This window comes from Physeter macrocephalus, chromosome 15 (assembly GCF_002837175.3).
Source record: "Physeter macrocephalus isolate SW-GA chromosome 15, ASM283717v5, whole genome shotgun sequence".
Classification (NCBI taxonomy): domain Eukaryota; kingdom Metazoa; phylum Chordata; class Mammalia; order Artiodactyla; family Physeteridae; genus Physeter; species Physeter macrocephalus.
Genome location: NC_041228.1, coordinates 8035503 through 8047688, shown reverse-complemented (window position 1 = coordinate 8047688; position 12186 = coordinate 8035503). Strand labels below are relative to the sequence as shown.

Sequence of the window (12186 nt, the reverse complement as noted above, 5' to 3'; positions counted from 1 at the left end):
TGTAATTAGTACAGCCTCTTTGGAGGCCACTTTGGCAGTACCTGTCAGAATTAAAATGTGCATACATTATCTAGGAATTGCATATCTAGAAATTTATCTGACTGATAAATTCCCACTCGTGTGCAGAGGTACACACATGCAAACACACGCACGTGTATTGGCGGGGAATTGGTTGGTGAGACTAGACTGCAGCACGTTAATACTGTTCAGCTACTAGAGTGAAAGTAAGGGAAAATCTCTAGGTACTGACAAGGCAAGATGCCCTTACGTGTTATATGTGAAGAAGGCAAATTGTATGAGAGCCCCATTTGTGTAAAAAGAAAAGTCTGTGCTTACCCACTTAAAAAATAATTTTATATGTACAGAAAAAGTGTAGAAGATTATCCTTCAGTTATTTATGATTGCCATGGCAGGGAGGTTTTTACTTTGTACACATTTATAATCTGAATTTTTTGTCATGAGGAAGTATCACTTTTTGATTGACTAAAGATGTTAAAATATGCTCATGTAAAAGTTTTTCATGTTGTACAATTTTTAAAAATACAGTGAAAAATCAGTAAAAGAAGTGCATATATCAGATGATGATGTGAACTATCACGAAAGTACATTCATTATTGCTTTTCTACCTGAGTTTTATTTCTATAAAATTATGAAAATTTACATTTTGAATGAAATTCTGGGGCAGGTTAACCTAGAAAGTACCTTTACTTTTGTCTGGAGTGCCTGACCTCCTGCTAACCTTGTTCGCTTGGCGGTGGTCTAGGTCTTCAATAGAGAAGTGGGGATCAGTCCACCTAAGTCAGTACACTGAGCATACAAAAGGCATGGATAACTGAGGGTTAACTATGTAATTGTACATTCTGAAATTTATTGTGGCATTATACTTGTTACTGGACTTTTTTTTTTCTGAACTGCTGTTTCTCCAACTTTATTTTAAGGAATAAACATCATCCTGACCTTCGTCTCTGGGCTTGTTCTGGGAAGAGGAAAGATCAAGTAATTGCTGGGGTAGAAAAAAAACTAATGGTGCAAGACACAGTTAATGTGGAAGAAAAGAAGTATCATGTACAGAACCATAAAGAACCACCTCGTTTGCCCCTGAAAGTGGAGGGAACTTATATAACAAGTGAACACAGCTACCAAAAGCCACAAAGTTTTGGTGAAGACTGCAAAACTCTCGCAGACCCTGGGAGCTCAGATGATGATGATGTTAGTAGTTTTGAAGAAGAACAGGAATTTCACATGAGAGATAAAAACCGTTTACAATACCCAGTAAAAGAAGATGGAATGCCCAGAAAGGTATAACTAGTTCATTTGTCTTTGCTTGGAAATACGATAGAACAAAGGAAAATTTTGTGAAATAAAACATACTGAGATCCCAGATTTTACTTATATTTCCAAGTTCACTAGTACCTTGTTAGGGTGAAGACATTTTTTGCTTTCGCTACAGGAAAACACTGGCCATTTGAACATTTAATTATCCCCTAATTCAGAAATGTAGTAATTCATTAAACTTTTGCCTTAACAAAAGTTTCAAGTTTATAAGTACACTTAGATGGCTCTAAAAACCATGAGCCAAATTTTTTTCCAAATGAGAATGTCTGCGTGTGAAAACATGGAAGTGCATATGGGTGTGTCTATATTAATATAATTTGTGTTCCTTTTGTATGTGTTTTAGATAAAAAGTGGCACTTTTTATCTAAAAAATTGTCTTTAAAAAACTTATAGCATGTTTGCATATGCATATCCGTCACATTATGCACTAAGTTGAATTCTTATAGCTCTGTGTACATTGAATATTTGTAAACTCATTTCTTGTTCACAACTTAGAGATGTCGTGCCTTCATTTTTTTATCGATTTTTCAATTGGCAGTACTGCTTTAAAATTAATTCTTTATTTTTCTGGCCTCTTTTATCAAGTAAGTTCTAGAAATAAATACTTAACTGAATTTGAAAAGCTTATATTACCCGAAATTTTGTGGTAAATTATTTTGTCAAATTAATATCCCTCTTATGAAATGAGTTGTCACTGGTGAAACTGAGGTCAGATTTTGTGTGTGTTGTTAAGCAGTCTGCACTTTTTAAGTTTTTAAGGGGTTTTTCTCTTTCCCTCACCTCATTGATTTAGCTGCAATAATAAAGTCCAGTCTGCAGTTAATTTTGCTTTATACTAGCCTTTGCCAACTATCTTAATTTTTTTCCATCATTGCTTTTTGCCTTCACTCCACTTGTGACACGGCTTAGATTAACTGAGGAAGGGGTCAGTCTAAATTAGCTAGGCTTTCTAGTTACAGAATATAATTAGCTCCTTCATTTCTTCAGCAGGTTTTATTGAAGGCCTTCTACCCTATGTAGCACACTGCTAGGCATTGTGAAGAGACATAGCAGGCATGTCTGCTTTTCAGGACCATCAGATGTAATTTAGTTATGTGCTAGTACTTCCTTTAAAAATATTCTGGGAGTCAGGTTGGATTTTACCGATCATTGTGGGTAATGAGGTTTTTAATGCGTCTTTCCGGTTATGACATTACATTTCATCCAATTCTTTGTTTTTTCTGTTGGCTCTTTGGAGAAGAATTCAGCTGAAAGGAATACAGTATTTGTTTATAATGATAAAAAGGGCACTGAAGACCCGGGAGACTCACATCTTCAGTGGCAACTCAATCTCCTTACACACATAGAGAATGTGCAGAATGAAGTCACCAGCAGGATGGACCTGATAGAAAAAGAAGTTGATGGTAATTTAAGAAAGAACTGGAATACAATTGCTGTAGTCTGTGAAGTGTGTTTATTGCAATTTTGAATAATTTACTTGAAGTTATTTGAAGTTTTTGAAATTATGGGACAAAAACTACAGATGCTGTCCGTGCTGATGGAGCTTTGCTGCTCCCTTTACATTGTATTTAACGCATCTGGCATTTAGGGTCTTTTAGTCTCAAGACAATATGACTGGATATTTTAGGGATTTTTTTTTTTAAGATGGATATTTATTAAATATTGCCCACCTGCCAGGCTCAGTATATACCATATAGAATATTTATTATTCAATGAAAAATAATAATATTATCATTCATTGAATAATATTATTCAATAAATTATTATGCAATAAATAATATTATTCAATGACTATTTTCATTGAACTGTGTTTTTTTTTGGAAGTCAGCATAAGGACTTTAAGCATATTTGAAATATGGGGGAAAACATTTTGTTTTCACTTTGGACAGTGTTTGTTAAGTGAAATTAACAACAAAGAACTCCTGCAAGGTTAAGTAGATAAACCTTAAGTTTGCATACACATTTTCAAATGTTTTTCTTTTATATTTAAAAATTTTATTGCACCGGAGCCCTAAGGAGTAGACAGGAAAAATGTTATCCCTATTTTATAGTTGAGAAAATAGAGTAATTTAGATTACTCGATTCCTAATCTAGTGTTTTCCTGTGCTTTTTGACTCCATTTTTTTAACCTCATAGATTGTATCTCCTGCCCACCCCCCCCTTTTTTTATTTGCAAAAGTATGTGCTACTCTCATCCCCCAGTAAGTTAGAGTTCCTACTGCTTCGTTTTTCCCTGTGCAAAGAAGAAATGGAAACCCATTTCAGAAGCATCTTCCATTTGGTTATAAGCCAGTTGTAGAGTTAGTTTAGTTAGTTTTAAGTAGATTTTTAAAATATATAAATTTATTTATTTGCTGCGTTGGGTCTTCCTTGCTGTGCGCGGGCTTTCTCTAGTTGAGGGGAGCGGGGGCTGCTCTTTGTTGTGGTGCGCAGGCTTCTCATTGCGGTGGCTTCTCTTGTGGAGCATGGGCTCTAGGAGCGCTTCAGTTGTTGTGGCTCGTGGGCTCAGTAGTTGTGGTGCATGGGCTTAGTTGCTCCGCGGCATGTGGGATCTTCCTGGACCAGGGCTCGAACCCGTGTCTCCTGCATTGGCAGGCAGATTCTTAACCACTGTGCCACCAGGGAAGCCCTTAAGTAGATTTTTGAAGAAGAAGAAAATGCAACTTGATGCTATCCCCTGTTATTATTAATAAAAAGTATAGAATGTAATTAATTGCATTCTGCCTGAACTTCTAATATGCTTCTTTTTTTTTAAGTACTGATAAAATAGTGGGAATGAAAGGACACTAAGAGATTGCTACCTCCTTTCCTTTGTTTAAAAAGAACTTCTAGATTTAAAAAAATAGACTAGCTCAGTTTCATTTAGAATGGAGATGATTTAAGCCTAAATTAAGAGAAAGCTTAAGCAGGAACAGGGAATGTTGTTTCCTGTTCCAGAAGAGAGTAAAAGGAGACACTCAAAATGCAGTTACTTTATATCTTTAAAAGGAAAAATTACCTAAAATGACGACAGATAAAACAACAGATAAAGATTACTAAGAGGGGCTAGAACTCTCGTGGGATGAGGTGTAGAGGATGCTTAACTGATCAGAAGTGACTTCTATAGATGGGCTTTCTAGCGAAAGGGAGGTGAACTCTTTCTCCATCACTTTTTCAGCCTTCTAATTATACCATTTTTTGACTGTGTTTTCAGTTGCCGTTTAAATGTGTTTGTTCTTCTCTTCTCTCTTTTAGTTCTGGAAAGCTGGCTTGATTTCACAGGGGAGTTGGAGCCACCTGATCCTCTCGCGAGGCTGCCCCAACTTAAACGCCACATCAAACAGCTCCTAATTGACATGGGCAAAGTACAACAAATAGCAACTCTCTGCTCTGTATGACAGCAGTGAACACCTAATGCAAAGAATGTGGCTCTGTTCAGTTGACTAATTTTTATTATCTACACGGCTGCTAAGTGGATAGTTAAAAAGCTTAGTGATGTTTGGTCATTTACTGATTTGTGACATCAATAGGATGGCACCTTGGAAAGGAAAATGAAGAACAACTTTATCAAGGAAGCTAATATTAAAGAAATTTATGAGCTAGATACAGATGATAATGTGTCATATGCCAAGGATCAGTGGAGGTAGAATATAATCTGTGCTAAGGGAATCAGATTGGCAGGATTCTTGATTAGTTGCTAACATGAAGCTCGAGATACCTGTAGAAAGAAATATGGTGTATTACATAGTTTTCAGTAGAAAGATCTATGTTTATAAACCAACATTTGGCCCAAACCAAAATTGTAGAGGAAATTTAAATTCTGGAGACGTTCTGTAAGCTTGTTGTAAGAACTGTCTTCTCTGCAGTTGATCTAGCTGCACCGAAGTTTAGAGTATTGAAACTTTTATAGCATCATGAGCTGTTTCTTAGGTGATGAATGTCCTTAATCAGAAAACTGACAGTAGAAGGCTCACTTCTGAGGAAAACAGTTGTGGAATTCTTACTTCATTATGAATATATTGTTAAAACAAACAACAAAATAATTGGAGTTTATTGCTGGCATTAAGCTCACTGTAAAAAACAGAATGGCTCGCAGAAGGGTCATTGTGCCAAATGATGATGATACTGCTGGAAAGAGAATTTTAAATCCTGTGGGAGTTCTCTCACCCAAGTCTTACATAATGCCATCAGCCCATCAGAAATGCCTGTATCACATGTACTATATAGAGAATATATACAGTCAAATTTCAGTATTCAGGTTTCAACGTACAGTTTGATCCTGAGTATGCTTGGTATTTGCCTTCAGAAAAAAAGGAGTTGTAAATAACCTCAGCTGGGATGAGGAGTGACAAAAATATCAAAATAATTTGTGGCTGTGGATTTTTTAACTGCTGGTAGTGGAATACTGGAAAAGCTTCACTTCTGAAGAGGAATTTTCGTTTTAAAAAATACATACGCACTCAAAACTCTTAGCTTTGATCACAATTGGACAGATTTCTGAAACCAAAGGCAACTCAGTTGCTGTGTCAGCTCTTGCTGGATCTCGAGCCCAGGTCCTCCCGTCTGCCAGTGCTCTTGTGAGCTGTGTGCTGCCCCCAGTGCTCTGCGTGCAGGTATGCGTTAAGTGTGTGTGCTTGTTTGAAATATATACAGTCAAATTTCAGTATTCAGGTTTCAACGTACAGTTTGATCCTGAGTATGCTTGGTATTTGCCTTCAGAAAAAAAGGAGTTGTAAATAACCTCAGCTGGGATGAGGAGTGACAAAAATATCAAAATAATTTGTGGCTGTGGATTTTTTAACTGCTGGTAGTGGAATACTGGAAAAGCTTCATTTCTGAAGAGGAATTTTATTTTTAAAAAATACATACGCACTCAAAACTCTTAGCTTTGATCACAATTGGACAGATTTCTGAAACCAAAGGCAACTCAGTTGCTGTGTCAGCTCTTGCTGGATTTCGAGCCCAGGTCCTCCCGTCTGCCAGTGCTCTTGTGAGCTGTGTGCTGCCCCCAGTGCTCTGCGTGCAGGTATGCGTTAAGTGTGTGTGCTTGTTTGAAACAAACACTCAACGTACATATGTACATAATCTACACATATTTATATCTACACATATCTAGTTTTATTACTATAGACTATAAGAATTGGTGGTTAACATGAAATGTTACCTTTTAACAGACTGTTTTTAAAAATTAAAAATGTATGTACAGGTTTTGAAACTTTTTTAAAAAGAGGAAAGAAGACTGTTAGGAGGCTGTTTGATGACATATAACACTTGAATATTTTCTGCCTCGTTCTGTTGATCAGTTCTAGCAATCTGTATAAATGCATTTTAGAACTGATGGACAGTAAACTTGAATTTATCTTTGATAGGAATACATGCCACTGTACATTCAGATATTATTTAAATTTGCAAACACACTGTCCTATATGTAAGGTACTGTATGTAAAACTCTTTATTAAAACAATTCCACATATCATAAAATTTCAGCTTGCCTTTTTGCAGCCTTATATTTTGATGTAAAGATGATTAAAAGAATGTGCAAAACAGTCATTAGACATTTTTATTGCCTTTTGACATCCTCCAACTTGACAAATGTGCCAAAGATCACAGACATAAAATACAGCCCTGTGTATTTACTTATGATACATTAACTTTGTCAAAAATCTTACTGAGAAATGAAAAGCTTTAGTAGAGGGATATGAGGTAGTTATTAAATTTGCATATTAAAGTAAAAGTAATAGTGCCTATATTTCATGTGTGGAGTAAATTTGCTAATGTCTGTATTTCAAGATTGATACTTTGTCTTTCATTTGTGTTTTAAAATAATGGCTCTGATCTTTTCCCTATTATGGTTAAATTCTAGACATTTAATTTATATCTTTTTTTTCAGAATGGAGCAAGTAGCATCCTTAACAGGCTGTGAATAGCGGTGTTGCCTAGATTCTTGTCACATGCACAGAGGACCCTTTGTACCCAGTGACACTCATATTCCTAATCCCTGATGACCACAGTTAAGTTAATGTGCATTTGTTCTTGGATTATCTTAAAATTAGATCACTTTATTTGTTAGCAGCCAGCAAACTAGAAGTTCAACTAATAATTAGAATATTGAATTTTTGCTCTGCTTTTATGCATATGAATTGGGAGTCTGAATTTTTACTTTTTTTTTTTTTTTTTTTTAAGTAAATCTGTATCAAATTACTTGTACGGGGCTTCCCTGGTGGCGCAGTGGTTGAGAGTCCGCCTGCTGATGCAGGGGACACAGGTTCGTGCCCCTGTCCGGGAAGATCCCACATGCCGCGGAGCGGCTAGGCCCGTGAGCCATGGCCGCTGAGCCTGCGCGTCTGGAGCCTGTGCTCCGCAACGGGAGAGGCCACAGCAGTGAGAGGCCCGCATACCGCAAAAAAAAAAAAAAAAAAAATTACTTGTACGCACATACCCACTTAATATAGAGTGTATCAACAATGGGTTGAAGCCTTTTAGCAACTAGCAGGCCGAGTCATTCCTTATTTAGGAAAGTGAATTCATTTTTGAGAAGTAAGTCCATTGTGTGAGGTTTCAGATGAGTTTTCTTTCCACTTAGTCTTACTTAAAAAATATGAGTATATATATTTAAATATAAGCAATAAACTAGGGAGGGTGTTTCTTGAAAAGATAACTTTTCATTGCTACCCAGACAGAATAGACTGACATTGGTGGGGAAGGATCCTTCTTAGTATGGTACTGATAAGTATAATTTGTACTTCTTCATACTCCTGTGTGTTTCTACTGACTTATTATTTTCAAAGGTAAGAGTAATGCACGCTTTCCTTAAAGGAAATTGATTATTCTCATAATTTCAGGTAAAATCCTTTTTCCTAACACTCACCTTATTTCCACTGACTTATGTCCTCTCAGATGTTCATGTTCTGTATGTTCAAAATGAAGGAGCCCATTTCCCCTCCAGCCAACTGGGTCTCCTGCCAGCTTCACTCTCTCTGCTTTAATATCACCACCCTAAGAGCCCCGGCTTGAAACTTGCAGTCCCTCCTCCTTATCCATTTCTTCACTAGATGTGCTGGTTCCTCAAAATGGATGGTGTCATCTTCCTCCTTCTCAATCCCACCAGTAGTACACCGTCTTTTATAAAATCATGTCATGGAGGTATTACTATGGGCTTCTGAAATTTTAATTTTGTCTTCATTCTGATTCATCAAAGTGGTCACTGTCAAGCTAGGGGATTAACACTGAGTGACTGCTCTGTGCCAGGTATTGTATATGTTACCTGCAGCATCTAATTTCGTTCTTTTGTGGAAAGGTTAAGACAGGATCATTTTTAAGATGGGGAAGCTGAGGTTTAGAAACATTTAGAGACTTGTCATAGGTTAGTGGCAGGTTCAAGACGCAAACCCTGTGCTGTTCAAACTCATGTTCTTTTCCTGGCAGGTGTGTTTCACCTATTCTTGTCATATGTGTTTTCTGATATCATTAGTGACTCCCTATTTCAAACCAAGTCAGGTCTGTGTAATCTGGATCTTTTGTATTTTACCTAACCAATTCTCAAATCCATTTAAATATAGCCTCACTGTTTAGATAGACTGTGCTTGTTTCCATCTCTTGCCTTCATATTATTTTCCTCTTCTGGAAAATTCTCCTTTGTTTGTTGTGTCTCTATAAATGCAGACAGTTCTTGAGGTTTCAATTTCTCTTCCTAAGAGAAGCAGTCCATTGTTGAAGGCCTCTTATAGTATCCTGCATTGTACTGATGTGCAGGAACCACGTCAGTGAATAATATATTTCCTGTAGTGGAATAGGCATGAGCTTTGCAATTCTCTACTCAGATTTTCACTCTGGCAGTTTACCATCAGTGATCTCTCTGAGCTTTGGTTTTCTTATGTATACAATGGGAATAATACTTAGGCTAGAACCTGGTTTTGAGAGTTAAATGAAGCAAATAAAGTATTTAAATTATAAAGTTGAAAGTTAAATATAGGAGACACATTGAATGCCATCTGTGTGCCAGCCATTAAGTCATATGGTTGGTTATGGAGTTAATGTTAATGGAACCACAGTCTACAGGCTAACGGAAACATTAAAAAATATTTTTTCAACAAGATAGGTGATAGCAAAGAGTATAAGGAACCACAGAGGCAAAAGAAAGGAAAGATAACTAGATTTGTAGGTGGAGAGGTTTGGGGGACGTAGAATATATATGTTAATTAAAGTGGTGGTCTTTGAATGTTTTTTGACTGTGACCTCTCTGTAGGAATTTTGAAAAATTGTAATTCATTTCTGGTACCTGGAGATCTGGAGACAAGACTTAAGTGTACTTCGTTTATTTAAGAGGTCATCTAAGGAAGTTGGAGTGAGGAAGAGGGAAAAGTAGGGAAGGGGAGGAAAAAGCCAAGGTAAATATGCACAATTGAGAACAGTGCTATGGGCAGTGGGGCTTTGATTCTGCCATTTGAAATTGTTCATCATAAATTTAAACAGTTGCAAAGAGTGTGATTTCTATTTTGTAAATATTGGCCTATTAAAATCAACCTGTTATCATTTTAAAATGTATGCAATAGAATCAATACAATTTTGCTACTTACCAACATCTATTTTAAAAATACATGAGCAAGCTCTTCTTTAGCATTTGAAAATTTTACAAATTTTATATTCTGTTTTTTGCCTTTCCAGTTTGCTTCCTAATAGAATGTTATCTTCTTTTATACTTACAGGCCTTTGCCATCCTCTTGTACTTTTGTCCACATACACACAAAAAATCAAATTGCATTTTTAAAACGTATTTATAGGCTTCTTAATAGAGTATCAAAATAACATGATGCAAACACTAATATCACTGAATAGAGAATAGAAAAATCTGCAATTATAGTTGAAGATTTTAGCCCTCCTTTAACACTAATTGATAGAACAAGTAGACAGAAAATCAGGATAGAAGACTTGAACAAAGATGAACACTCAACTTGACCTAATTGACATTGATAGAATGTTCCACCCAACAACACGAGAATACAAATTTCCTTTTTAATACACATGGAACACTCAAAAAGATGGACTCCATACTAGGCTATAAAACAGGTGTCAACTCATTTAAAATTGAAATGCATAACATGTTCTCCAACAATAATGAAATTAAACTGGAAATCAGTATTAGATAACTGAAAAAACCCCAAAGTATTTGGAAATTATCACATACTTGTAAAACAATCCATGACTCAAAAAAGTTACAAGTAAAATTAGAAAATATTTTTAATTGAATGAAAATGAAAATACATCATGTTAAAATTTGTGGGATGCAGCTCTATATTGGAAATTTACAGTTTTAAATGCTTATAATAAAAAGCAAGGTACAGATTTTAACTAGACTTGTGGTCATTTTGCAATATATACAAATATTGAATCTTATTGTACACCTGAAACTAATGTCAATTATACCTCAATTAAAAAAAATAGACATTTTAAATATAAAAGGTGCAAAATCACTGGCTTAAGATTAAAAGAAAAACTAGAAAAACAAACAAATTAAAACCAAAATAAATGGAAAAGGAAAGAAATGTGCTGAAATCAATGAAATACTAAATGGACGAATAGTAGGGAAGCATCAATATAAATGAAAAAGCTGATTCTTTGCACAGAACAATAAAATTGGTTAACTCTTACATAGACTGATCAGAAATTAGAATGGAAGAGGGAACATTAAAAGATCCAACAGACAATTTTTTTAAAAAGGGTATTATGAAAAACCAGTGCCAATAAGTTTAACAGCTTACATGAAACAGAGAAATTCCTCAAAAGATACTAGTTAGCAAAACTAACTCAAGAAATTAAATAAATTGAATTTGAAATTGAAAATGTTCCCTCAGAACTCCAGGCCTTGTGCTCTACAGCCCACAAGCCTCAACTACTGAGCCCGCGTGCCACAACTACTGAAGCCCGTGTGCCTAGAGCCCATGCTCCGCGACAAGAGACGCCTCTGCAATGAGAAGCCCGCGCACTGCAATGAAGAGTAACCCCTGCTCGCTGCAACTAGAGAAAGCCCATGCGCAGCAACAAAGACCCAACGCAGCCAAAAATAAACAAATTAAAAAAAAAAAAAAAAAAAAGACCCAATCCCTTCTTTAAAAAAAAAAAAAAAAAAAACAACTCCAGGCCTACAAAAAAAAAAAAAATAAAAAAAAAAAAAAAAAAAGACCCAATCCCTTCTTTAAAAAAAAAAAAAAAAAAAACAACTCCAGGCCTAAATGTGACTTCTATCAAACATTTAAGGAAGAAAACTTGATTTTACACAAGCACTGACAGAAAATAGAGAAGAAAGGAACACTTGTTTCAAGACCAACTTTGACCTCATGCCAGAACCAGAAAAAAAAACACTGCAAGGAAAGGAAATTACAGACTAATACATATCCCTTTTGAACATAGACACAGTCCCCACAAAATATTAGCAATGTGACCCCAGTCATATACAATAAGGATAATATATCAAGATCAAGTTGGGTATTCCACAGGAATACCAATACAAGGAAACCAATACAAAGTTGGTTTAATGTCAGTAAAATAATGAAATTATGTTAATCTCACTAAATTAAGATAAAGGTTTTCATAAATTTCAGCATCCATTCATGATTAAAAACTACCAGAAAAAGAATAGAAAAGAATTTGCATAACAATATAGGGCATCTATCAAGAAACTTAAACCTCATAATGGTAAATGAATACTTTTCTCTAAGGAACAAGTCCAGAATATCCACTATCACCATTATTATCCAACATTAATCTGGAGGTCCTGCTAGCGCAATATGGCACTGGGCAATAGAGGAGGAAAAATAAAAGGCATAGCACTTGGAAAGGAAGAAGAAACATTTGCAGGTGACGTGCTGTGTACCT

At 35.7% G+C, this 12186-nt stretch overlaps 1 protein-coding gene across 10 annotated transcripts in view; it reads left to right on the top strand.

The window, feature by feature from the left end:
* Positions 1-5856, top strand: part of PHF20L1 (PHD finger protein 20 like 1) — a 77282-nt gene extending 71426 nt beyond the window's left edge. For 3 of the 10 annotated variants that reach the window (XM_055091247.1, XM_055091252.1, XM_055091249.1), the window contains 3 exons: positions 939-1299; positions 2573-2738; positions 4570-5856. In XM_055091247.1, coding sequence (XP_054947222.1) covers positions 939-1299; positions 2573-2738; positions 4570-4712 — 670 coding nt within the window. In that variant the 3' untranslated portion in view covers positions 4713-5856. The remainder of the gene's footprint in view (positions 1-938; positions 1300-2572; positions 2739-4569) is intronic. The other 7 variants (XM_055091245.1, XM_055091248.1, XM_055091244.1 and 4 more) reach the window with 4 other exon arrangements.
* Positions 5857-12186: the final 6330 nt, after the last annotated feature.